The sequence below is a fragment of the Stegostoma tigrinum genome, chromosome 12 (genome assembly GCF_030684315.1).
Source record: "Stegostoma tigrinum isolate sSteTig4 chromosome 12, sSteTig4.hap1, whole genome shotgun sequence".
Lineage (NCBI taxonomy): Eukaryota > Metazoa > Chordata > Chondrichthyes > Orectolobiformes > Stegostomatidae > Stegostoma > Stegostoma tigrinum.
In genome coordinates, this window is record NC_081365.1 from 17,602,188 (window position 1) to 17,629,706 (window position 27,519).

Genomic DNA, 27,519 nt, shown 5'->3' on the forward strand with positions numbered 1-27,519 from the left:
TCTGAAATTCTGTACAGAGTATTGGTCTTATTTGGGAAAGAATGTGAATGCATGTGAAACAGTTCAGAGAAGAATGGGTCAGTTATCTTGAGGAAATGTTGGATAGATTAAGCTGCTATCTGCTGGAATTCACAAGAATAAGTAGCAACTTGAGTAAAATATCGAACATGTTTGGGGTGGCACGGTGGTTCACTGGTTAACAGTGCAGATTTATACCACCAGGGTTCCAGGCTTAGTTCATCTCTGGGTCAACAGTGCAGACTCAAGGCTTCTTCAATGTGCTCTGGTTTCCTCCCATGGTCCGAAGATGGGCGGCTGAGGTGGATTGGCCATGCTAAATTCCCCACTGTCCAGGCTTGTGTTGGCCACGTGGATTTGCCAGGGGAAGTGAAGAGTTACAGGGATAGGTTAGAGGTTAGGGTCTGGGTGGGACGGTTTTCAGAGGGTCAACATGGACTTGATGGACCAGATTCCTCCTTCCACATGTTAGGGATTCTACGGTTCTGTGTTGATCTGACCTGACTCCGTTGAATTGGGGCTTATTTCATCTTGAGTGAGAAGCTAGGATTAAGTGTCACAGTTCCCAAATAAGGTGTTGCCCATTTCAGTCACAGATGAGCTATTTATCTGAGATTTGAAAACCTTTGGAATTTTTTTATGGCAAAGCTAGATTGATCTTTGATCAGCAAAGGGACAAAAGGTAATTGAGCAAGGTGGAAATGTCAAGTATTCCGATCAGTCATGAACTAAAATGCAAAACCTAATTGACTAGAAGAATTTGTTCCAATCATAATTTTTGACAGATTTTTGGGACAAGGTGGTAGTTTATGGTATTATGGATTGTTAAAACTCTGAAAGGACTTGATGGGTGCCAGGGTCATTTTGGTTTCGGCAGTTTGGAACACATGGACGATGTCTCAGATAAAGGGTTGATTATATCAGATTGTGACATGGAGAAATGTCATTGAGAGGATTGTGCAATCCTTGCATCCTCTACTCTGGAGGGATGTGGAAGCTGTATTGTTAAATACATTTAATGCTGACTTAGGCAGATTTTCAAACAGCCATGAAATTAATGGATATGGGAGTGGGAAAGAAAGTAGTGCATTTCAAGGTTGTCATATGGTTTTCTCCTGCTTGTGACTGAAACTTGTTGACTGCTTAAAAATGGAAAGAAAGATTTACTGGCAATGACTGATATGATTGCCTTTTGTAATAGAACCATTTTCTAAATGATACATTTGAGTTTAATGAATACCTTTGCTTATGAAATAAGTTTTGTTAGGCAGTTGGAGGATTGCACTAAGAATGATTTTCATATATTTGAACTTAGTTATCCTTTCAATGGTATTTCTATAATCTGTGTCTCTACCTCATCTTTCCTCTTCAAAGCCTTTCTTTTTGACTAAGCTTTTGATCACACAACGTAGTATTTCCTGATAAAATGTGAGGCTGGATGAACACAGCAGGCCAAGCAGCATCTCAGGAGCACAAAAGCTGACGTTTCGGGCCTAGGGTCTAGGCCCGAAACGTCAGCTTTTGTGCTCCTGAGATGCTGCTTGGCCTGCTGTGTTCATCCAGCCTCACATTTTATCATCTTGGAATCTCCAGCATCTGCAGTTCCCATTATCTCTGGTAGTATTTCCTGAAGTGGGTTGGCATCATGCTTTGATTCCTAATTCTCCTGTAAAGTACCTTGAGACATTAAAAGGCACTGACTGTAATCATAAGGACTCAAGCAGGAATGGGCTTTTTGGTTGTTTTAAGTTTGATCTGCCATGGCTGATCTTTTGTAGTCTCAATTCCACCTTCCTTTCTGCCCCCATAATCCTTGATTCCTTTGCACCAGAAACAGGGCTTAGTCAGACTTTGGTGTATTAAATGACCAAGGCCTCACTGCTTTTCGGGAAAGAGTTTTCCATAGACTACCAAGTCTCTCGAGAGACCTTTTCTTCCTTTCCTCTGTTTAAAAAGGGAGACTTCTTTTTAAGGTCATGCCCTAATTCTGACTTTGCCACAAGGGGGAACTTCTTCTGGCATCTACCCTATTAGGACCCCTCAGGATCCATTCCTTTAGTAAGATAGTACCATCTCTGAGCAGGTTGATTAAAACAGTAGTGAAAGTAATTTCTAAACTCCAATGGATATGAGCCAACTTGTTTCACTAGATAAGCCTTTCATCCCAGAAATGGGTCAACTGTGAACCTTCCTTGAAGTGAAATAGTTTTTATCTCCTTACATGAAATAAAGTAGTGCCCCAGATTTAGTTGCTTAGTCCTGATCCAACTGTCAGTAAAACGATCATAATCAGAAGAGGAGGCTCTAAAGAGATTCCTATTCTTGATGATGGGAGATTCCAGCACCTAAGTGCAGAAGTGCATTTGTACCAGTCTTCAGACAGCAGTGCTAAGTGAATGATCCATCTAAGTTTCTTCTAAAGGTCCTCACCATCATGGATGCCAGTCTTAAGCTAATTGCCAAGTTGTGTTTAGAAACAGCTGACTGCATTGAATACTGTTAAGGCCAATGGCCTTAACAGTATTCAGGCAATGTCGCAGACTTGTGCTGTAGGACTAGCTAGGCTCATAGCCAAGCTGTTTCAACGCAGCTACAACCCTCGCATCTGTCTGATTAAATGCTCATGTATGTTGTGTACAATGACAAATACCACTCTCTTACTCTACTCAAGCATCAGCATAGTGACTGAAGGGATTATCAACTGTGTTTAAATTGACGCTTAGTCAGCAATAAGCCCCTCAGTTATACTCCGTTTAGGTTCTGCTGGGGCCATTTGGCTCCTAACCTTATGAAAAAATATGTCTGCCTTTGACCTCAAGATAGCTTCTGATAATATGATATCCAGGAGAACTAGCTGAACAAGTCGATGAGAATCAGTGGAGGAAGCAGTCTACTGATTGGAGTCATATCTAACACAAAGGAAGATAGTATTGTTGTTGAAGGTAAATTATCTCAAGACACTGTGGCATGAGTTCCTCAGGGTAGTGTCCTAGACTCAAAGTACTTTAGTTGCTTCATCCATAAATTCCCTTACATCATAAAGTCAAAGATAGGGATATTCTGTAATTGTCACGTAACGGTTGGTACCATTGGCAACTCCTCGCACTGAAGTAGGTTGTATTCAAGCCTGAGCAGGATTTGTAACACTTAATGCTGCCAGTAGAATCAAGTATAGTAAATTACTGTACCTGTAGATTAACAATAATCGCACTACTTGAATGAGATTTCAGGTGTCAGTTACTTCCTGTCATTAAAGTGAAACAGTACTCAATACTAACAAGGATTTTGAGATCAGCTTTCTTAACTGAAGAGAATACAACTCTAAATAAGTCCTAAATAAAAACCAAAAGAACCGCGGATGTTGTAAATCAGGAACAAAATCAAAGTTGCTGGAAAAGCTCAGCAGGTCTGGCAGCATATGTGGAGGAGAAAGCAGAGTTAATGTTTCGGGTCCAGTGACTCTTCCTCAGAAGTGAGGACGAGTCACCAGAATCGAAAAATTAACGGTTTTCTCCTCCACAGATGCTGCCAGACCTGAGCTTTCCAGCAACTTTGTTTTTGTCTAACAAAGTTCTGTTGATCGTCAGTCTGTTGCCACAGTTTCTACTTTGGCTGTTTGGTTCAGATATTTACCTTGGTTCCAGGAGGTCAGTAAAATGCAAATCACTTGCTAAAAGTTTATAGCAAATCACTTCATCAAGTATACTGTACTGCTATTGGCCACATATAAATTTGTTCAAACAAAAGGGCATTTGCTGAAACTTAGTACTGTGGAATAATAGGATGTATGTGTACACAAGATACTTTTGGCTAGATATTTGTAAAGTCATGGCTAATATCAGGAATTTACATTGAATACAATTTACATTGATACCACCTTTTTAAAAAAAAGGACTTATTGGGAACTAGTTAATTTACATGCTGAAATATCCAAAAATGGAGTACGCCGTTTGGCTTTTAGTGCCTGCTGTGCCATGATCAAGCTGATCTTCGAACTCTGTGTGCTTGTCCTTGGTCTGCTACCCCTGGTTTTGCATTCTCCAGTTATTGAGAACAAACTTTCTGAATCTACCTGTCCAATCATGTTAGAATTTTAGTTTTCTATGTGATGAACCCTTCACCCTGCCCCACACGTGCCCCCCCCCAAAAAAAAATTTGTTCTAAGCTCAATGAATATAGTCCTTGCCAGTCCAGTCTCTCCAGTACATCCATCCTGTCTTCCAAGGAATTGGTCTGGTAAACCTCCTTTGCATTCCTTCAAAAGCTGTGGCACTCTTCCTCAGGTAACGAGCCCAAAACTGCACACAATTCTCCAAGTGTATTCTTATCAATGCCTTCTAAGTTGCAGCAAGACACCCCACTCCAGTATTTAAATCCCCTCATTTATGAAGGACGGTAGACCATTTTCCACCTATGCTGCCTTACGTGCTTATTTGCAATAACTAGTGTATGAGAGCACCTAGATTTCGTTGCATCTCCCCCTTTTCCAATCTACCCCTCCTTGATCTGTCCGTCTTCCTTGGACTGACCTATCCCCTCCCTACCTCCCCACCTATACTCTCCTCTCCACCTATCTTCTTTTTCTCTCCATCTTCGGTCTGCCTCCCCCTCTCTCCCTATTTATTCCAGAACCCTCTCCCCATCCCCCTCTCTGATGAAGGGTCTAGGCCCGAAACGTCAGCTTTTGTGCTCCTGAGATGCTACTTGGCCTACTGTGTTCATCCAGCTTCACACTTTTATTATCTTGGATTCTCCAGCGTCTTGAGTTCCCATTATCACTGATGATTTTGTGGTATTTTCAGGACAATTTCTGAGAATATTGCATTATGGAACTAACCAGAGAGAAGGCTATGCTATACCTGGTATTGTTTGATGAGATAGGAGTAATGCATGATCTCATTGGAAAGTTGCTCCTCTGTAGCAGTGACACTGGTTTCGAATTCAGGTGAGGGAGAAAACAGTGGGTCTGAGATTTTTTTTAAAACTTTAAATGGGGGAGTTATGAGGGTATGAAAACAGGGTTAGCCAAATTAAATTGGCAAGCTAGGTTAAATGGGGTCAATATCAATATAGTGGCTACTATCAGATGCATGGACTAGATGCAATCCACTCAGGTGGAAATTCCAAGGGTTGGACTCACTATTTTTAAGTAAATGAGAAATGTTAAAGTTCATACCAAACTTAAAGAAAAGGTCATTATGCAAAACCAAGTGGCAGGTTAGATGATTGGACAGAATATAAGAAAAACAGCAAAATATAACAGCAAAAATGACTGAATGTTGTTAATAGGAGATAAGTTGAAGTTTTCCATGAGCTCATCAGTATCAGGACAAAACATACTTGAGTTAAGGGATTTCAGTTCAGACAGCATGAGAAGTTGCTGGTTACTTGAGTCATCACTGGTAAGGAGATGCAACAGGAATGGTCACTGTTAATTTTAGTTCTCACACAGGTCTCTGAGGGTGTTGCTGTGGGAATGTAGTCGAGATCGGCAGGCCTGTGTCACCAGCACATCCATTTTTCTACGGGGGCAAGAAAGGTCAATGTATATCCAAATTCCTTTTGCCTAATAAAGAGGAATCTGTATTTTTGCAAATATCTTGTAGTGTGCATAAATACATCACTGAAAGCTTTGAGATCGCTGGAACTGCAGATGCTGGAGTCAGAGACTTTGGTTTCAGATATAATTCTTAGACACTTTATCACATTACACACTTATGTGATTGGTAAGGAGTTTCAGTTTTATTGTGCGATGCCAGATATGTACCTGATGCATTCCAATGATTGTGTATCAAGCTCCCATTGACCACCAGGACAGTAACACTGAGCCAACCTGTGCCTGCAAGCCTCAGAACAGTATTTCCGCTATTGGGTGTGATTCTGCTATTGGAAATTATTTACCGAATAATCCAGAGATGCTAAAAATTACACAGGTAACCAATTTAAGAACATTAGTCAGGCTCACAGTATGATGTACTAGAAACTACATTTTTGCCTTCTTCCAGTTTGCTTTTGTGTTTTAGTTTTAGCATTTACAAGAGTGTTCTAAATGCTTGCAGTTATATCAAGCTTTCAGTCTAAAAACTGTTGCAGCGTTTGAGAAAAGATGAATGAATGACAAACTTGGAGAGAATTTTACAGAAAGATGACTAAAAGCTTAGATGTAAAAAAAGAATTGGTTTGGAGGATCTGGAAGATATGGTGAAGCATTGTGAAGGGAGTCCAATAAGTACAGATGAAATTGTGAAAAATTCACCAGTGCTGGAGTGAAGGTAGAACAGAATACACAAGAGGCCAGAGCTGAACAACTGAAGAATGTGGATGATACATCTTGAACAAAAAAAAACTTGGCAATTGACTTTTGTAGGCATAGTTTCTGGTGTTTAACTTGTAAGAAGTGATTTTTAAAAACCTGTGACCAAATTGCTTCAGGTTTCTCTCTGTAATTTGCAAAACAAAATTGGTAGTGTGTGACTGTGTGAAATACTACAAATCATTTTAGATTAACTGATTTTTTGGAGTAGAATAGAACCCTAGAATCATAGAATCCCTACAGTATGGAAACTGGCCATTCAGCCCAGCAAGTCTTCAACACCCCTCTGAAGAGCACCCCACCCAGACCCATTCCTCTACCCCTGATTTCCCCGTGTCTAAGCACCTAACCTAAACATCCACGGACACTATGGACAATTTACCCCGGCCGTTCCACCTATCCTGCACATCTTTGGACTGTGGTTGGAAACCAGAACACCCGGAGGAAACCCACATAGATATGGGGAGAATACAAACTCCACACAATCGCCCGAGGCTGGAATTGAACCTGGGTCCCTGAAGCTATGATGCAGCAGTGCTAATCACTGAGCCACCATACCGCCCTTATGTGACTAGAATTCTGGTGAAGTATAATGATGACCTTGCACAATTTTTCAACAAAGATCGTCCAACAACACGGTACAGATTTTATTCCTGCGATTACTTTGCCAGTGCATTTTGAGCTGTATGCGACAGGATGACGTATACATGGTTAAGGTCTGTCTGTCATGTTGATAGTAGTAACTTGATTGTGGGGCCCAATTTTCAGATGGCTTGTGATGTGTATAATAAACTAGATCTTCCAAGGATGGAGAATCTCGTGCAGATTGCTACTTTTCTGTTCCAAGTCCTTCGGAAATATGGAGCCATACTTTCACTTCGGTGTTTTTTATTTAATTGCAGGAATTTCTTTAAAAATCCAGTCACTGTTTGCCCTCAGTTAACTTAGTAGAGCGTTTCAGATTTAGATGTACGAGTCAGGAGGTCCTGCCCTCGTACGAGCTAGATAATGTCATATTCAGCAGCATTTGGTGAAGGGAGGAGGGGAAGAGAGAGCGAGAGAGTGAAAGAGAGTACGAGCTGTGCAGATGTGAACTTTTAAAAACACTGCTCCGAATGAGGTACCAGAGAGATTCTGCACAGCGATAAGTTGAGAATGTAAGTTCTCAAGATGAGTCAACATTGTCCTTCAGGAAAAGTAATTTATCTAAAATTAAGAGTAATAACAAAGAAAAAAATTTTCTGATCGAGTAATTTCATGCCTTTTCAATTCTTTTCTTCCTTAGGCGGAGAGACCTCAGCATGCAAACCTTCAACTGTTCGGCTTGCACCATCATTTTCATTTCATGCTGCTGGCCTTCAAATGGCTACGCAGGTGCCTCATTCTCACCAGCAATACAGTGACCGTCACCAACAGACTATAAACGACCAGCAGGTACCAGCATTATCCTACACTGACCAGCTTCAGCCACCTGTAACTAATCAGGTATGAATCTCAGTTTAGAACCATATATGCCCGATCTGCTCTTGCATCTACTCTTTTCTGAATCCATCAGGTTTACTGATAAAGAAATACTTCAGAAATCTTCGAAAATTAGGCAGAATGCAACAGCGTGTAAAAAGGCATTTCTGAGCTGTTTTCTGGTTAGTGAAGATATAGGTAAACTCTTTCCAGTCTGTATCAGATATTACAGACACTGTAGCTCAGGGCTTGCCAAAGTGTGAGTACGGACCACAAATTGCACTGCAAACTCCAAGACATCAAGGGTACTGTGGAGTCTTGACTGAGTTATGACAGCTGCAATCGTGGTCTGACAAGCAACCAAATTTACAATTTCCCCTTTTTGCCTACACTTTTGAGTCGATTCTTTCTATCCTCATTTCTTCTCTCTATTTCCACTCGTGCTCTCTCCTCTCTGTCTCTCATGCTCCGTGCTCCCTCCCCCACTGCTCAAGCAGACAGCACTGAGGATGATTCTTGGTTTATGATTCATGCTTTATATGAGGGCAGTAATGCTTTTGAAGATCCATGTGTTTTAAAGTGATACTTTAGTTACTTCAGTCCAAAATGAAAGGTATGCTGAAATTAAGAAGAACTGAAGTTTTTGTAATTGTTGCAAATATTTTCAAGTATCAAGCAAGCCTCTGCAAATAAGTTTATTGTTTTGAATTAATTTTCTGAAATTTATAACCTGAGTGTACTTTAAAGCTGTATCCTTAGGTTTAAAATTTAACAGAATCTCTCTTAATATAATGCATTTCTATCAGCTAATGTAACGTCATTTTCTTGACATTGATGGCTTTTCTGATATTTCAATGAGACATATCAGTAATTTGCAAATATTTGCTGTCAAACTACTCTTCTAAGAATTTGACAGTTGCTCTCTACTAAACTTTAGTAGTTTGTTTCATTTCCAATAATTTCTTTAAGTTTTTACATAAATCAAACAATTCTTTGGCTTTTTGAATAGTTCATACCTTAATGGGAATTAGGATGCGTTCTTCATTATTATATTTTGGGTACAGTTTCTAACTTGAGTGCATAATCCTGGACCAGAGTAACCTCCAGCAAGAATGCAATGCCCCAGCTTTTTGGTGTGTTGTGGCTCTTGAGAATGGAAAAAAAGCAGTGAAAGAGCCCACTCATTGTGATGCCTGGTATTCACCATTCCTTTTTTCAGGTCTTGAAAATTTTATTTGCTGGCTATTTTCCAATGGAAATTGACTGGATGCTCATCTTACCTCACTACGTTTCTTAATCTAATGTGTCCTGAAGCTGCACCACAGCTACCACCATGATCTGACCTACAAAAGTCAGTTTTAGTCCTGCAGTGTGTTCAGCTAAAAGAATGAGGAAGACTGCTTGAGCGTTCATACGACTTCATGCTCTCTGCCTTTTCATCCAGGAATGCCAGCACGTTCTTCTAGGTGTAACAAGTATTCAGACCTACCAACATGGACAAGCTTCATTGTTATCAGTACACTTCTTTTTTGAAAAAAAGACATCTGAGCTTTCAAATGGAATTTCTGATTCACAAAAGTTTTTTTTCTGATATGTAGAAACCACATGATCACAAAATTTAGCCTTGAAACACAATTAAGGAAATCTTCACTGGCATAGTTCAAGATTTCTGTAGCAATTTGATAGAATACTATATGAGTATATTATCCTACTGTAAGATGTGGGTAATTCTAATGAAATTTAGTGCCCATTTTCAGTTTAATTTTTTGACTGTGAAGAAGCTGGTCTTGGATGCCTGAAAGCTGATTCAGTATAACTTTCAAAAGGGGATTGGACATATTTTCTTTTCAAGAATATTACATGTCAATGGAAAGAGAAATGGTGGGACTAATTGGATAGATCTTTCAGTAACGTAAAAAAGAACAGGCTGACCCATGATGTGAGATGCTTTAATTGCGCACAAGCTGGTTATTTTCAGGTTATCAGGTATGATCAGTTTTTCATCATTGCTATGTAGATTTTCTACAGTGTCCGGTTTTTTTTGAATTAAAATTGCCATATTTATTTCAGGTAATGCCTGATGTAGTCATGTTGCAACGGCGAATGCCTCAAACGTTCCGCGACCCTATTATTGCTCCGCTGAGGAAACTCTCTGTTGATTTGATCAAAACATACAAACACATTAATGAGGTAAAATTCACAATTTTAACAAGTTCTACATTTGATTAGTATTAACAAAATCTCTGCAAAAAATTGAAAGAAAACATTAAAATGTTCAGTTGTTTGAAATAATTTCACTTGTGAACCAACTGTATGTAGCTTTGAACTGCTTATTTAACAAAATAAATGTTAAACGAAAGGCAAAAAATATCTTAGCAGTAGGAGTTACATAAATTACAAATAATGATAAAACACATAACAAGGGCACAGTGCATGAGCAGAAACTTGCACGTGATTAGAGTGAGCATACAAATATCTACAATCTTATTGGGGGAAAAGATGATTCAGGATACTAGAAGTGGCTGGTGGCATAAATGAAAGTTAACCACATTACCAGCTGATTAAGTAGTTAGTTGGTGTCAGTACTTAGAGGAAGAGAACAGCATCCTTGTTTGAAGGAAACTATCAAATTAAGGACAGTGACTCAATGAAATTAACATTTTTCTGGGGAAAAAAGGTGTGTTGAAGCTTTCCATTTGGCATTCATCAGGACAGAATCAGAAAAGTGCTAAATTTCAAAGGGAACAGCAGTTTATACTGCATGAGAAGACTCTGTTGACTGGTTGAAAAGTGAACATTGCCATAGAGAATGCACAGCGCAACAGTTAACTGGCTAGCTGTGTGTAAATTCAAACCAGGGAAATGGATTGGTCAAGGCATTGCCATGGGAAATGCACCGTGGATTGGCTGACCTTTAAACTTCAGTTGAGTTGAAAGAGGTGAAATGTTTACACTTGTCATTGATTGCAAAGGATGACCCAAATAACGCACCTCCTTGGCTGAACACTGTCCAAAGCCATTCAGTCTATCGTTGCAAACATTAGAACATATTGTTCAACATGAAATGGTTAGTAAACGATCCTGGTTGTGCTAGGAGTTACCAGAAGATAAGATTTCAGATTTCAGATTATCAGTCAGCCTGCCAGTGTAGCTTATTTGTATGTGTTTTGTAAACAAACAAAAGATTTGCGAACAGCTATTTTTCTGGTGGATTTGCCATGGTAATGTCATAAACAACCAGCGTTAACTTGCCTTGTTTTCAGAGTAGCAGATGAGCATATTAACGTGCCCTGACTATAACCTTGCTAAGAATAGTGAGAAGGGAACATCACAGGATAATAAACTGGAGCTGGAGGGACCCTCATATGCAGTGTTAGTGTCTGTACCTCTGGACCTAGAGTTAAGTCCCATCTGCTCCAGTGGTGTGTAATAACATCACTGAACAGATTGATTAGAAAATAGGTTAAATACAAAGAAAAATAAACTAGTTGACTAATTGCTATTTATCAAGTCTTAGTGATGTCTGTAGGTAAAGATGGCTTAGGGACTTGTGATGTTTTCAGCCATTTAGAGGGAGCCAGTGCTAAATTGAGAACTGTATCATAGAATGCCCAGTGTGAAAGCAGGCTATTTGGTGCGTTGAGTCTACACTGACACTCTGAGAAGCATCGTCTAGGACCCACCCTCCTTCCCTTTTCCTCAAATCCTGCATTTCTCGTGGTTAATTCACCTGGCCTACATACCTTGGAAACTAAGCAGTTCAACTTGGCCAATCTTTGGACTGTGGGAGGAAACTGGAGCACCCAGAGGAAACCTACGCAGACATGAGGAGAATGTGCAAATTCTACGAAGTTGCCTGAGGGTGGAATCGAACTCTGGTCCCTGGCGTTGTGAGGCAGCAGCACTAACCACTGAACCATCGTGCTGCCCCAACTATGTCAATTTTAAATTTCTGTAGAGGTGATGAATCAGTGGATGGGGTTTGCCTCTGCTTGCCATTTACCTCGATCTACATGGAATTTGAAACTCATGATTTGGAATTGAGACCGTATTATTGACCTTGTCATGAAATTGATTGGCATCAGATAAAGTAGATTTTATTAAGCTGGATGCAACAGCTTTCCCACTTGCCAAGTTTAAAGTCATAAAATCTTCAGAATGGACACTCCTTTGTAATTTGTCTTTTCAAGCACACACACACAATTTGTATTGATTCCGTAGAGTTTACTGCACGGGCAACACTGCCTATCCTGAACCTCCAGCCAGGACCACACTCATCATCGTCGTTCAAAGCCTACCTTTTGATTGAAGGGATTTGTGAAAGGACTTGTGGTGACTTTTCATTTTATGCTCCAAAGGTAGATGTAGCTCAAGAAGGCTACTCTACGTGGGGTGCTGAGGTTGAATCTGAGCAGTGGGTAAATTGAACCAATCTTCGTGGAATAGTAAGTGAAATGTAACTTGGATGATTTTGGTTTGCGATTTTTGTCACTTAGCCGAAGTGGTGCTTGCCAGGTCAGGCCTGTGGATAATGAACTGGTATGACTAATACCATCCCGGAGGAATTTCTCTTGTAACCACTTCCTATTTAGTATTTATTAATCACTTATCCCTAGGAGTTTTCGATGGGCTTCTCCATGCTCAACTTGAGACTTATGAAAAAGGTGAGATTTAAAATTTACACTGCTTCAACTAATTGGTCTGAACAAATTAATGGCTCCTGCCATGACACAGACTTCTGTTGCTACTCTCCCCACCGTCTGGGATGACAGCAGCAGCTACCACGTAGCCTAGGCTTCCACTCTGTCAGAAAGCAGAGAAATGGCGATTGCTGCAATCAGATCCCCCAGCTCAAACTCACCATCTACTGCCCTTCTGGTGCCAGGCTCAAGTTCTTGCCTGTGTCTCGTTCTATTCTACAATTTAAGTATCTCATTTGCTGCAGTCCACTATTGGTGTTTTGGATATATATATATCCACTTCCTCTTTCAGTTCTTGCCAGCTTAATTTGTTTGCCTAGTTGGGATTGTCAAGCAAGTTGGTTAGTGAGAGCTACAGGAGATCAAGTCATTGCTGGAGTCAGATTGTGCATTGCTGTCTTCTTGGAGGACGAAGAGCAAAATATTTCGAGATTAAACTACTGTATAAGAATTGATGCTAAGTACTGGAGAAAAAAAACTGAAACAATTTGCAGACTTTGTTAAATATTCAAGCCTGCCTAATTTACCCGCAACCCACCCCATTTTCCCTCATATTTTCTTCAAAGAATTGGGAAACGCTGTTATTGACGAGTGTCAACTGAACAGTGATGTATCGCCGAGGCTCATCAGCAAAAGATGAATCAATCAGTTCGTTGTTAGCAGTTATGCTGCATGTCACAGGGAGACTTAATAGTTCATAAACAGTAGGGTCCTCCAACTCTCAGTTCAATCTCATAACACTAAGCAGAATTGAATATTTTCTTGAGATGATTCTCATCATTAGCTGTTTTGCCGGTGACATAACACAAATTATATTCCTTCTGGCTGCTAAATGAAAGAAACACCAGTGTATATCAATGATATAGACACGAGTTAGGAAGCATGGACTGGGAGCAGTTGTTCCATGGTAAGGGAACTATAGACATGTGGAGATGGTTTAAGGAACAGTTGTTGGGAGTGATGAGTAAATATGTCCCTCTGAGACAGGCAAGACGGGGTAAGATAAAGGAACCTTGGATGACGAGAGCGGTGGAGCTTCTAGTGAAAAGGAAGAAGGTAGCTTACATAAGGTGGAGGAAGCTAGGGTCAAGTTCAGCTAGAGAGGATTACATGCAGGCAAGGAAGGAGCTCAAAAATGGTCTGAGGAGAGCCAGGAGGGGGCACGAGAAAGGCTTGGCAGAAGGAATCCGGGAAAACACAAAGGCATTTTACACTTACGTGAGGAATAAGAGAATGGTCAAAGAAAGAGTAGGGCCGATCAGGGATAGCATAGGGAACTTGTGTGTGGAGCCTGAGGAGGTAGGGGAAGCCCTAAATGAGTTTTTTGCTTCTGTCTTTACGAAAGAAACGACCTGTGTAGTGAATGAAACCTTTGAAGAGCAGGTGTGCATGCTGGAATGGATAGAGATAGAGGAAGCTGATGTACTGAAAATTTTGTCAAACATTAAGATTGACAAGTCGCCAGGCCCGGATCAGATTTGTCCTCGGCTGCTTTGGGAAGCGAGAAATGCAATTGCTTCGCCACTTGCGAAGATCTTTGCATCCTCGCTCTCCACTGGAGTCGTACCTGAGGACTGGAGAGAGGCAAATGTAATTCCTCTCTTCAAGAAAGGAAATAGGGAAATCCCCGGCAATTATAGACCGGTAAGTCTCACGTCTGTCGTCTGCAAGGTGTTAGAAAGGATTCTGAGGGATAAGATTTATGACCATCTGGAAGAGCATGGCTTGATCAAATACAGTCAACACGGCTTTGTGAGGGGTAGGTCATGCCTTACAAACCTTATCGAGTTTTTTGAGGATGTGACTAGTAAGGTTGATGAGGGTCAAGCTGTGGATGTGGTGTATATGGACTTCAGTAAGGCATTTGATAAGGTTCCCCATGGAAGGCTCATTCAGAAGGTCAGGAGGAATGGGATACAGGGGAACTTAGCTGCTTGGATACAGAATTGGCTGGCCAACAGAAGACAGCGAGTGGTAGTAGAAGGAAAATATTCTGCCTGGAAGTCAGTGGTGAGTGGGGTTCCACAGGGCTCTGTCCTTGGGCCTCTACTGTTTGTAATTTTTATTAATGACTTGGACGAGGGAATTGAAGGATGGGTCAGCAAGTTTGCAGACGACACAAAGGTCGGAGGTGTCGTTGACAGTGTAGAGGGCTGTTGTAGGCTGCAGCGGGACATTGACAGGATGCAGAGATGGGCTGAGAGGTGGCAGATGGAGTTCAACCTGGATAAATGCGAGGTGATGCATTTTGGAAGGTCGAATTTGAAAACTGAGTACAGGATTAAGGATAGGATTCTTGGCAGCGTGGAGGAACAGAGGGATCTTGGTGTGCAGATACATAGATCCCTTAAAATGGCCACCCAAGTGGACAGGGTTGTTAAGAAAGCATATGGTGTTTTGGCTTTCATTAACAGGGGGATTGAGTTTAAGAGTCGTGAGATCTTGTTGCAGCTCTATAAAACTTTGGTTAGACCGCACTTGGAATACTGCGTCCAGTTCTGGGCGCCCTATTATAGGAAAGATGTGGATGCTTTGGAGAGGGTTCAGAGGAGGTTTACCAGGATGCTGCCTGGACTGGAGGGCTTATCTTATGAAGAGAGGTTGACTGAGCTCGGTCTCTTTTCATTGGAGAAAAGGAGGAGGAGAGGGGACCTAATTGAGGTATACAAGATAATGAGAGGCATAGATAGAGTCGATAGCCAGAGACTATTTCCCAGGGCAGAAAATGGCTAGCACGAGGGGTCATAGTTTTAAGCTGGTTGGTGGAAAGTATAGAGGGGATGTCAGAGGCAGGTTCTTTACGCAGAGAGTTGTGAGAGCATGGAATGCGTTGCCAGCAGCAGTTGTGGAAGCAAGGTCATTGGGGTCATTTAAGAGACTGCTGGACATGCATATGGTCACAGAAATTTGAGGGTGCATCCATGAGGATCAATGGTCGGCACAACATTGTGGGCTGAAGGGCCTGTTCTGTGCTGTACTGTTCTATGTTCTAATGTGTATGCATATTTTTAGAAGGGTGTGGGCTGGAGAACTGTCAGTTATGAAAATAGATTTGAGGAGTTGGGATTTCTGCTTTTGGAGGGATGGTGGCTAAGAAACATTTCTGGCTTAAAAAAAATTAAGAGGTTAATAAAGTTTTAGTTGGCAGTAGCATAAAGGGTTATCGTGTTCCTATCATTCTGTCATTGTGTGTTTCAGGTATACTATGCAAAAAAGAAAAGGCGGCATCAGCAGGGCCAAGGCGATGATTCAAGTCATAAGAAAGAACGAAAAGTATATAATGATGGTTATGATGATGATAACTATGACTACATCGTGAAAAATGGGGAGAAGTGGATGGACCGTTACGAAATTGATTCCTTAATTGGAAAAGGGTCCTTTGGACAGGTGAACTTTGATTTTTGAGGTGAACTAATTGCCATTCAAATTGATTGCACTGGAAACTTCATATATTAATAGAGAGGGCCCTGTTCTTTTGAAGGCAGAACCTGTAAACACACATTGTGCTGGTTTAATTCAAGTAAATAGGTGACAGCCATTCTCTGGTTTGTTTCTCAGGACAATACCTGACCATTGAGTCAACTTGTCTGGTTTAAAATATAAACAAAGACTGGCAGTTAAATGCCAATCACATTAATGGACACACGCCAACCAAATCACCACATTTTATCGTTGCACTCATGCAGTAAAAATGTTGATATTCCCCTTTGTAAATCGTCATGTGTGCAAAATGAAGAATTTGCCAAGTCTTAACTGACGGTTAAACTCCAGAGAAAAAGGATTATTTTTGAGTTATCCCAAATGTTGATCTGTGGCTGAAGTCACTTTGCAGACACAAGATAGTTGAAAGTGTGGTGTCTTCCTGGATCATTTATAATTTGCTGAATTGTCTTTTCTGCTGACTGTAAGGTAAATTCCAGAATGTAGAAACCCTTTGTACTGTGAAGTATGGTTTTCTACCCATTCTGTGACAATGAAAGGTATTTTGGAGAAAGAAATGGGGCAAAGTCATCTCAGACTCTTTGTAATTTGAACATATGAATTAGGAACAGAAGTGGATGATTTGGCCCTGACCCCATTCTGTCCTCCTGTAGATCATGACTGATACATTTCTGTTTTGAATTCTACACTTCCATTCACCCCAATAACCTTTGATTCCCTTGCCAAACAAGAATCCATGTTAAAAGTATTTAACAACCCTGTCTCTGCAGCTTTTTGAGGCAGAGTTCCAAAGTCATCAACCCATCTTCTGCTGTAAAAGATCATCCCCTGGCTCTGTACTGTGTGCTTAATTTTGAACTCATCCACATTTGGAAATATCTACCCTGTCAAATCAGTCAGTTTATGCTTCGTTCGAGTCAACCCTCACTCTTTTAAACTTGGAAATAAACTAGTCTGCTCAACCTGTCCTCATAGGGCAACTCTTTCAGTCCTAATGACAATCTCGTAAACCTCTTCTGAATTACCTTGAATATACTTGCATCCTTTGTAAAACATGTAGACCATAGCTGCATGTAGTAATTAAGATGTGGTCTTACCAAGGTGCAGTGTAATATTGTTGCATATTTTATTTCAAGATGTATTGAACATAAACAATATCGTGCCGTTACTTGCCATTAATTACTTGTGGAGCTGCATGCTAACTTTTGTGCATACTGGTGTTCGTCACCTCTGAGTTCTGCAGCGCTCTATTTAAGCTGTCACTTGCATTTTTATTTCTCTTGCAAAAGTGCACAACTTCATATTTCCCCATATTATATTTGATGAGCCAGGGTTTTGCCCACTGGCTGAACCTGCCTGCATCCTCCTTGCTTCCACTTTGCAGCAAACTTTGCTACTTAGCCTTACGTCATCAGCTAATATGGCATTATTCATTTGCCTCCCTTGGAAATAGACCCTTCGCTTCAAATTGTCCATGCTGACCAAGTTTCCCCAACCAAAGTAGTCCCATTTGCCTATACTTGACCCATATCCTTATAAACATTTTATATTCATGTATTTATCCAGATATATTTTAAATGTTATACCTGCACCTGCATCTACCACTTTCTCTGGCAGTTTATTCCACATCCAAACCACCCTCTCTGGAAAACGTTCTCCCTCAGACAAAACCCAATAGGCTAAGACATACACAAAAAAAACACAAAAGCTGAGGAAATAGAAGGCTGAAACACAGAAATAAAACATACCTTTTGAAAAAAATAGTAGGGTAGCAGGGTAGAAATTGTCCAAGTCTGGTTTATTTAGAGAAACTGGTTAGGTTTTCAGATTTATTGTAACTTAAGTGTGAGTGCCATATTCACATCAAACACTGAAATTCACATTCTAATCACTTCTTTCTCAGGGAAAAAACAAGGTTGCTGGAAAAGCTCTTTAGGTTTTTTTTTCTCAGGGAAGTTGGACAGAGGCAGTTAATCCAATGCACATACTTTTTTAAAAAAAGAAGTCTTTGCTGCACCTATCTACTAAGTTTGTGTGCACACCCATCAACAGTTACAAATGCCACACTTCTCAAAAACCAAGTTCTGCTGTTCTTGTGAATAAGTTCAGACTCCATTAAATTACACTCCATCTGCCATGTTCTTGCCCCTTCAACCTGTAGTTGTCCAGCCTCTCTCTCATCCTCACCACTGCTTACCTTTCCACCTTGCTTTCTACCATCCTTAAACTTAGACACTTTAATTTCCGTCTCTTCAAAGGCATTAGTCTAACTTTCTAGCACTTCATTATGGACTGTCTTATCAGCTAGAAATGCCCCATTTATGGTCACTCTCTGGTTCCTAATCACTAATGAATCTTTTATCCGTGTTATCAACCCCAACTCATTGAGCGCTTATCTCACCTATTAATATTTTGTGTGGCACCTTACTGATGCCATATGGAAAGCCAGCTTTATTATATCTACAGGGGCTTCTCTAACTCTGTTGTGTTCCTGCACAAAATCGTGTTATAGAAAATTGTGATATATAAGTAACTAAGTCGATAAGAATAGTAGTGTTGGGGCATATCACCAAAAAAGTGCAACACAAAGGATAACACAACTGTCAGCAACTGTTCAAATAGGTTTGTCCAGCTGTGACAGCAGCTTCGCGGCCCCTTCTCAGATTGACACAGCTGTCACCGTTATTTCCAAAAAGTGCAAGACAATTACCCAGGTGCCTTCGTTCATACTTATCCCTTAGTCAGCAACAAATGACAAATTGTCTGGTCATTCCCACGTTGTTTGTGGGAGAGTATTGTGGTAAAATTAGCTGCTGTATTTTCTACAATAACTGCGCTTCACAAATACTTCATTGGCTGTCAAGCTCTTTGTAACACCCTGAGGTTGTGAAAGGTGTAAGCCTTTGCAAGCAAGAAGATCTAGGTTCAAGTCCTGCCTCCGAACTCCACAGTTGGGGAAGGTATGTTTACAATTGACTAAAAAGATTGAATATCAATCGGCAAATGTTTTCAACACTGTGTCAATAGCAGGCTGTAAGATTGGGAGAGATTCTTGGTCAACCATGTGACTAAAAAACCATTGGAGACTCTGCCATCACAATCCATAGTTTCAGACTGCGACATATACATATGTGTATGTTGCCATAACGTTGCTGAAGGAGTCTTGAGTTGCTATCACCACACCACACTGACTCTGGAATCGGATGTCACTGCCATCATCGGCTTGCTGGTATGTCACAACGGCTGCCGTACAGCCTGGAGGGAAATTTGCTTGTCAGCTTGCAGTTGCCTGAATTTGCTTGGTAGAGTTTTCCTGATGAAAGACTGTTCAAAACCCAGTAGCTTTACTCCACACACAAACTGAGCTGTGAGACTCAAATGTATTCTTGACTGGATGTTGCTACCCAAACATTCTGTTCCTTGCGAATGCAACATTGTTGTCATTGTAGTCAACTCAAGCATAAAAATTATTTTTTCTTTTCGTGTAATTTTCCAAAAAACCTTGGAATTCTGGAGAAGTGATGGAGAATTAGAAAACTGCTTTTTGAGACCCCTATTCAAAATGGAAGGGAGGCAAAAAGCTGGTAATTATAGACTATTTCAGATTGCAACAATTTTCGAACAATCAATTATTAAAACCAGTGACAGCAGCACATTTGGAAAACTATAATCAGCTTGGCTTCATGATAGGGAAATCGTGTCTGATTAATTTATTGAGACCAATTTGAGGAAACCTCAACCACAGTGGACAGAAGGGAACCAGTAGATTTGTTAGTTTGAACTTCCAGAAGGCATTTGACAAGGTACCTCACAAAAAGTTGTTGTAAGAGCCTGTTGTTTTGGAGATAGTATGTTGATATGGATACAGAATTGACTAGTGAGCGGGGAACAGCAAGTGGGACTGAGGGATTTATTTTCAAGTTGAAAAGATCAGCCATGATCTTAATGAATCGCGGAGCAGGATTGAAGGGCGAGATGGCCTATTCCTGCTCCTGGTTCTTAGGTTTTTATGAATGATTTGAATTCCCTAACGTGGATATAGAGGAGGTTTACTGAGTTGGTGCAGAACTGTGGCAAAATTGGACAAACTAGGAATCTCCTTCAAACAGAAGGTTAAGGACAGTTAATAGACGTGTTTAAAATTCTGCAAAGTTTTGGTCATAATGGGAAGGAGCCATTTCTCCTGGCAATTGGATCAGCAACCAAAATTATAGATTTGAAATAGTCAGCCAAAACAGGAAGTTTGAGGGAGTAATTCTTTAGTTAGTTGTTGACAGATGAGATATGCAGTTTTTGCATGCTGTCTATCATCAGCTTTAAACTCTAGTTCACTTCAGAGTAAGAGACTTAGCAAACGCAACAAAACGTCAGCTTGACTAGTTGTCATTTTCTGATTTGTTATCATAGTGTCACAGAGACGTACAACACAGATACAAACCCTTCGCTCCAAATTGTCCATACCAGCCAGATATCCTAGATAAATCTATCCCGTTTACCAGTATTTTGGCCCATATCCCTCTGAACCCTTCCAAACCCTTCCTATTCATATACCCATCCAGATGCCTTTTAAATGTTGTAATGGTACCAAGCCTCCACCACTACTTCTGGCAGCTCATTCTATATATGCACCACCCTTTGCACGAAATTGTTGCCCCTTACGTTCCTATTAAATCTTTTTCCCCTCAACTTCAACCTATGCCCTGTAGTTTTCGACTCGCTACGCAGGAAAAAGACCTTGTCTTTTTACCCTATCATGCTCCTCATGATTTCATAAACTTTTATAAGGTCACCACTCATTCTCTGCTCCAGAGAAAATAATCCCAGCCTCTCCCTAAAGCTGAAGCCCTCCAGCCATGGCAACATCCCTGTAAATCTTTTTTGAACCCCAAGTTTCACAACCTCGTTCCTAAAGCAGGGAGACCAGAACTGCATAGTTTTCCAAAAATGACTTAACCAATGTCTTGTGCACCCTCAACATGACCTCCCAAGTCCTATACTCAGTTCATTGACCAGTGAAGGCAAGCATACCAAACACTGCCTTCACTATCCTATCTATCTGTGACTTCACTTTCAAGGAACTATGAATCTGCACTCCAAGGTCTCTTCATTCAACAACACTTCTCAGGGCATGACCATTAACTGTATACACCCTGCCCTGAATTGCCTTTCCAAAATGCAGCTTCTAACATTTATTTAATTCAAAGTCCATCTGCCACTGCTTGGTCCAATGACCCATCTGATCAAGATCCCATTGTATTCTGAGGTAAGAGTACCAAAGTTTTAAACCTGTGGAACAGAAATGATTGTTTAGTGCTTAACAAAAGATTTTGACAGTATATTTTGTCAAAATAAGAGGTGCTTCTTTTGTCATTAATTTGAATGAATGATTTTATCGCATGTATTTTATAGTGAGAAAAACAAAATACAGTGAACACTTATAATTTAGTGTTACAATCACTTAAACTACAGGCTGTTCTTTGAATAAGTATGTTTGAGGAAAGTTACTGACATTCATTTCGAGATTCTCCAGAATGACTTACTTGGTTGGTATCTGTAAATTTCCAAAGTGGATGCTTAGTTACTTGGACTTGGTAAATGAAGCATTAGTTATTTTCCTGCTCAGTATTTCATATTTCATTTAAAAATCAAGTAATATTCTTTACAGTCAATAAAGCATCTCTGGTTGAACGTTTCAGAAATAATCCATTGAAAGCCATTGTTGTTTTGTCTGAGTGCAATGTAAAGTCAGATGATATGTACAAGACCAGGTCTTGTCAATGAATCTGTTGTTGTGTGGAGTTCTGTTTTATCTGGAAATTTCTTGTCCAACTCTTAATGTTGAATGTAACATTTTCTGCCAACAGCTCTGCCTAGAAAATTTGTTAACTTTTTTTTCTTTTGGTCCTAGGTTGTCAAAGCATATGATCGAGTGGAACAGGAATGGGTAGCAATAAAGATCATCAAAAACAAGAAGGCCTTTCTAAACCAGGCGCAGATTGAGGTTCGGCTGCTTGAGCTGATGAACAAACATGACACTGAGATGAAGTACTACATAGGTATTGACTAACTGTTTTGCTGCAAATTTACTGTCAATGAAACTGTACTGTATCTTGCATGAATAACTGTAGTGCACTGCTCAACTCCCTTTGTTTTACTATATCATTTCTAACTGAGCTTAATCAGAATGCCAAAGTAATTGAAAATGTGAGTGAATGAAATTTCATAATGACTTCTAGATTTAGTTGCCTTGGTACATAATGTATGTTTTTACTCTGTTTTTCATTTAATATTCATTTAAAATTAGTTCCCGTTGACTTGGCACTTAACTAACTTTCCAGTTGAAGTCAAGAAATCTCGCACATTTGGAAATGAGAATAGTAAACATGAACTTAAATTGTCGAACTTAGATTGAAATAGCTCAGGTTATGGTTTCCGTTAAGTTCCTAGTTTAATCCTTTTTGAATTTAAGATCGGAACTTCCAAAAGAAAGCAATCATTTGGCTTTATGAATGTTTGTTTGTCTAGCCATTTGCTCTTATTTTGAACTTTGCAGACACTCCAAGATCAAATCCAACTCTGATGACAAATTTGTTTCATTAGTAAGTCATGTCATTATGTTCCCACTTGGGTTGTCCTTTTTAAAAGGAAATTTTTTTTTGATTTACATTCTATCAATTGTCTACGCAGTCATGCAAATTATTTTAGTTCCCAACTGACTGGAAACATTTCAAAGAGATCGACCAGTTGGAAACAACTACTTAAATATTGCTTCCACCCCTACATGTATGGCAGAAGTCGAGCAGAAAGAAGGATATATGCCCATTTGTCCAAAGTTTGGTAGATTTAGTTACATGGAATAAGATGAAAAATGAACTTAAAATAATCAAGCTAAAATGGGAGACAAAGGAATGATCCGGCGAATAGAAGTTTTTCTTTTAAAAGTTTGTGGCAATATGTTCAACTATTTAATAGTTTAGTACAATATTATTTACTTCACTGTTATGCTCAGGGGAGAAGACTTTTTTTTAAAAAAGGGTATGACTAACTGAATTTATACCTGATACCTTCCCAACATGCATCTTTGGTAGCCTATCTGCTGAAGTAGTTTCTCAAATCCAAGTTTTCAGAAATAAATGTGATAAAATTTCACTTTTCTACCAGACTTAATTGAGACTGAGAATATGGTACTGAAAAATGACAACTTGGAAATCTTTGAAATTCGAATCATATCTTAATGCTGGTGTGAAAATTAAGTTCCGTGTTCCCCAGTAAATTGCACACCATTTTTTAGCTGCATGTATGGAGTAACTGTTCTTTGTGGGCTATAGGAATCAACTTTTGAGCCACCATTTCAGGCTTGATCTGTCATTTTGAGTACTGGCAGATGACAGGTTTCATTGAATTTTCAACCAGTTGTTCTTTGAACCTGAATATTTTGATAAGACTTCTTGCTTTTAAAGAAATGTAACATTCAATTCACATTGCATTTGCCTTTGTTTATTGTTTTCTCTGGTTGTATGTGTTGACGTATGTTTGGAGGAGATATTTTGGCATTATTTTGGTGAGTATAACTTGACAATTATCACTGTCTGGGTTAGCTCCAAATATAGGAGCAAAATGGAAAATAAAATTTCCAACCCTGTTATCAAACATGATTTGTTTGATTGTCACAATACCTCACTACCTTTAGTGTGAGTGGGGAATTGCTAGTATTGGAAACATGGAGAGCTAGTGAAGTAGGAACACAGCATGTTGGAAATGCTCATCATCCAGAGGGAGACAAGTCACAAATGTTTCAGATTAATGACCTTAGGGGAAATAAAATTTCTTAAACCAACTATCTGGTATACATTCTCCCACATCCAACAGTTAATGAAACATGCAGGTAGAAGCTACTGATGATCAGTAATTTGATAATAGATAATTATTGTGCTTTAGAATATTTGTAGGAGCAGTAAACTTAAATATATGCTTTATTCTTTCCTTGACAGTTCATCTGAAACGACACTTTATGTTTCGAAATCACCTATGCCTTGTCTTCGAGATGCTGTCCTACAACCTATATGACCTGTTGCGCAATACCAATTTTCGAGGTGTTTCTTTGAACCTTACACGGAAATTTGCACAGCAGATGTGCACTGCTCTGCTCTTCCTTGCTACACCAGAGCTCAGCATTATCCATTGTGACCTAAAACCTGAAAACATATTGCTGTGTAATCCCAAACGGAGTGCTATCAAAATAGTTGACTTTGGCAGCTCCTGCCAACTTGGACAGAGGGTATGTTGTTATTTTTGTTTCTATGGCTGTGCATTTTGCTCCTTAGATTATTTTTTAATTTTGGGAAACCTGTATTTATTTGCTCTTGAAAAATAAAGGTAAATGCAGTAAAGTTAAGAGAGACAAGTAGTGCTTTAATCTGAGGATTGTCATGTGTCAGGCAAGATGGTGGTGGGGATTACATTTGAGAAGAAGAATCCTTCATGATAATCTCAGCTTGTGTGGAAATTGAACCCACGCTATTGGTGTTACTATAGACACTACAGTACTTTGAAGAAAGTAATGTCAATCGAATTGAGGTTTGATACCTTTTCATGTGAAACTAATTTGGTTTTTTTTCCAAGAAAGAGTTTGGGAATGCAGAAGGGAGAAAGATGAAAGCTTTTATATATCTGAGAGTTGTTGCTCCTATTTATCCTCTTAAATTGTATAACATAGTTCATTCTGTATCACATCTGAAGAACATGATTTCAGTTTCTCGGGCATGCCGTTTGTTTGCATACTTGATGGTTTTTGTAAACAGGCAATATGAAAGGAGGTGCAAAATGGTTTGTAAAATACTATAAGTTGTTGTAGAGTTGTTTAGAGATTAAAAATGACATGATGTCAAAAGCTTCAATTTTAAGGGTTCTTCTCAAGCATGCAGTCTTGTGCCATTTGCAAAAAAGTAGCAGGAAGGGAATCTAGTCATAAAACTATAGGAGAGAGACATTGTCAGTGGAAACCAAGTTCGCAGTCCAACTGCAGAATTCTGAGGCGTCTCTTATGGGAATCCAATGCCAGAGAGTGTATTTCATGGGGAAGAAGCATAGTGGCTACCATTTATGGAACAGGAAAAGTGCTGCAAGTCTCACGCTAGAAGACTGAAAAACTCAAATGTATTAGGACAAGGGAATTCACCAAGAAAGGGAAAAGTGCCAGATGGTTTGGAACAGGTGAGAATTGTGAAATTAATATTTTGGAAGCAAGTCAGCATTTGCTTGGGAAAGATGGATATGATCAAGTGGCAGTTATTCTGAGTATGTCAGCTCCAGTCCGCATGTAGAGGTAGAAGAGTATATTGCAGCTCAAGTCCATCCTTGATTTGACTGTTTAAAAGGATAGAATCAGAGAGATGGAACAGTGACAGGCATTATTGACTTTGACAACATGCATGTAGGGGAGGAAGCACAGCTTTTGAGCAGGCCATTATGGTACTGCGCTTCCTAATTGCTTGAGATGTCTGCTAACTTAGTTAACAGGTCACATCGGTATTTCAGCATCTCTGGACTCTAGAACATGGTTTCACATTTCCTATCATTCACCTGGAGGGGATTTCTGGTTCGTGCAGGTTCTTATCAGAGACATGACTTGGACCAGTGGAGGAAGGGGAAAATCTAGAACTGGTCTCCTCACAAAATGGGAACTGACTTGACTTTCACGTAAGAGATAATGGGAACTGCAGATGCTGGAGAATCCAAGATAACAAAGTGTGGAGGTGGATGAACACAGCACGCTAAGCCGCATCTTAGGAGCACAAAAGCTGATGTTTCGGGCCGAGACCCTTCATCAGAAAAGGGGGAAGGGGAGAGGGTTCTGAAAGAAATAGTGGGAGGCAGGCCGAAGATAGATAGAGGAGAGTAAAATTGGGGAGGTCGGGAGGGGATAGGTCAGCCCGGGGAGGACGGACAGGTCAAGGGGGCAGGATGAAGTTAGGTAGGAAATGGAGGTGTGGCTTGAGGTGGGAGGAGGGGATAGGTGAGAAAAAAAACAGGTAAGGGAGGCAGGGGCAAGCTGGGCTGGTTTTGGGATGTGGTGGGGGGAGTGGACATTTTGAAGCTGGTGAAATCCACCTTGATACCATCGGGCTGCAGGGTTCCCAAGTGGAATATGAGTTGCTGTTCCTGCAACCTTCAGGTGGCATCATTGTGGTACTGCAGGAGGCCCAGGATGGACATGTCGTCTAAGGAATGGGAGGGGGAGTTAAAATGGTTCACGACTGGGAGGTGCAGTTGTTTATTGCGAACCGAGCGTTGGTGTTCTATGGAGAACCGAGTGGAGGTCCCCAAGCCTGGTTTCCCCAATGTAGAGGAAGCCACACCGGATACGGCGGATGCAGTATACCACATTGGCAGATGTGTACGTGAACATCTGCTTGATGTGGAAAGTCATCTTGGGGCCTGGCATGGAGGTGAGGGATGTGGTGTGGCGGCAGGTGTAGCACTTGCTGCGGTTGCAGGGGAAAGTGCCAGGTGTGGTGGGGTTGGAGGTGAGTGTGGAGCAGGCAAAGGAGTCACGGAGAGAGTGGTCTCACTGGAAGGCAGAGAAGGGTAGGGATAGAAAAATGCCTTTGGTGGTGGGGACGAATTGTAGATGGCGGAAGTGTCGGAGGATGATGCGTTGTATCCGGAGGTTGGTGGGGTGGTATGTTAGGACGAAGGGGATTGTCTTTTGGCGGTTATTGCGGGGGAGGGGTGTGAGGTGTGAGGGATGAGTTGCGAGAAATGCGGGAGACTTGGTGGAGGATGTTCTCGACCACTGCCGGGGGGGATGTTGCGGCCCTTGAAGAACGAGGACATCTGAGATGTATGGGAGTGTAATGCCTCATCCTGGGAACATATGCAGTGGAGGCAAAGGAGTTGGGAACAGGGGATGAAATTTTTGCAGGAAGGTGAATGGGAGGAGGTGTATTCTAGGTAGTTGTGGGAGTCGTTGGGCTTGAAATGGATGTTGGTTTCTTGAGGGTGGGGTTGGAAATGTTGAAGTGGATGAACTGTTCGAGCTCCTCTTGGGAGCACGAGGCGGTGCCGATACAGTCATCGTTGTAACAAAATCCACAAACCCACCTGCCCTGGTCGACCCATTGTGTCCGCCTGCTCTTGCCCCACCCAACTCATCTCCACCTATCTAGACTCCATTTTCACCCCTTTCGCCCAGGAACTCCCTACCTACGTCCATGATACCACCCACGCCCTCCACCTCCTCCAGAACTTGCAATTCCCCGGTCCCCAACACCTCATTTTCACCATGGACGTCCATGCAGATGGCCTAAAGGCCCTCAGCTTCTTCCTGTCCCACAGACCCGATCAGTCCTCCTCCACTGACACCCTCCTCTGCCTAGCTGAACTTGTCCTCACCCTCAACAACTTCTCTTTCGATTCCTCCCACTTCCTACAGACAAACGTGGTGGCCATGGGTACCCGCATGGGGCCAAACTGTGCCTGCCTTTTTGTAGGTTACGTGGAACAGTCCCTCTTCGGTACCTACACTGGCCCCATACCCCACCTCTTCCTCCATTACATCGATGACTGTATCGGCACCGCCTCGTG

General features: G+C 40.8%; 1 protein-coding gene across 8 annotated transcripts in view; it reads left to right on the top strand.

The window, feature by feature from the left end:
• The window catches only part of dyrk1aa (dual-specificity tyrosine-(Y)-phosphorylation regulated kinase 1A, a), a 117,661-nt gene that overhangs the window by 74,977 nt on the left and 15,165 nt on the right, over positions 1 to 27,519 (top strand). For all 8 annotated transcript variants that reach the window (XM_059650154.1, XM_048540999.2, XM_048540998.2 and 5 more), the window contains 5 exons: positions 7,617 to 7,816; positions 9,863 to 9,982; positions 15,691 to 15,879; positions 21,842 to 21,989; positions 23,925 to 24,211. In XM_059650154.1, the coding sequence (XP_059506137.1) occupies positions 7,617 to 7,816; positions 9,863 to 9,982; positions 15,691 to 15,879; positions 21,842 to 21,989; positions 23,925 to 24,211 (944 nt within the window). The remainder of the gene's footprint in view (positions 1 to 7,616; positions 7,817 to 9,862; positions 9,983 to 15,690; positions 15,880 to 21,841; positions 21,990 to 23,924; positions 24,212 to 27,519) is intronic.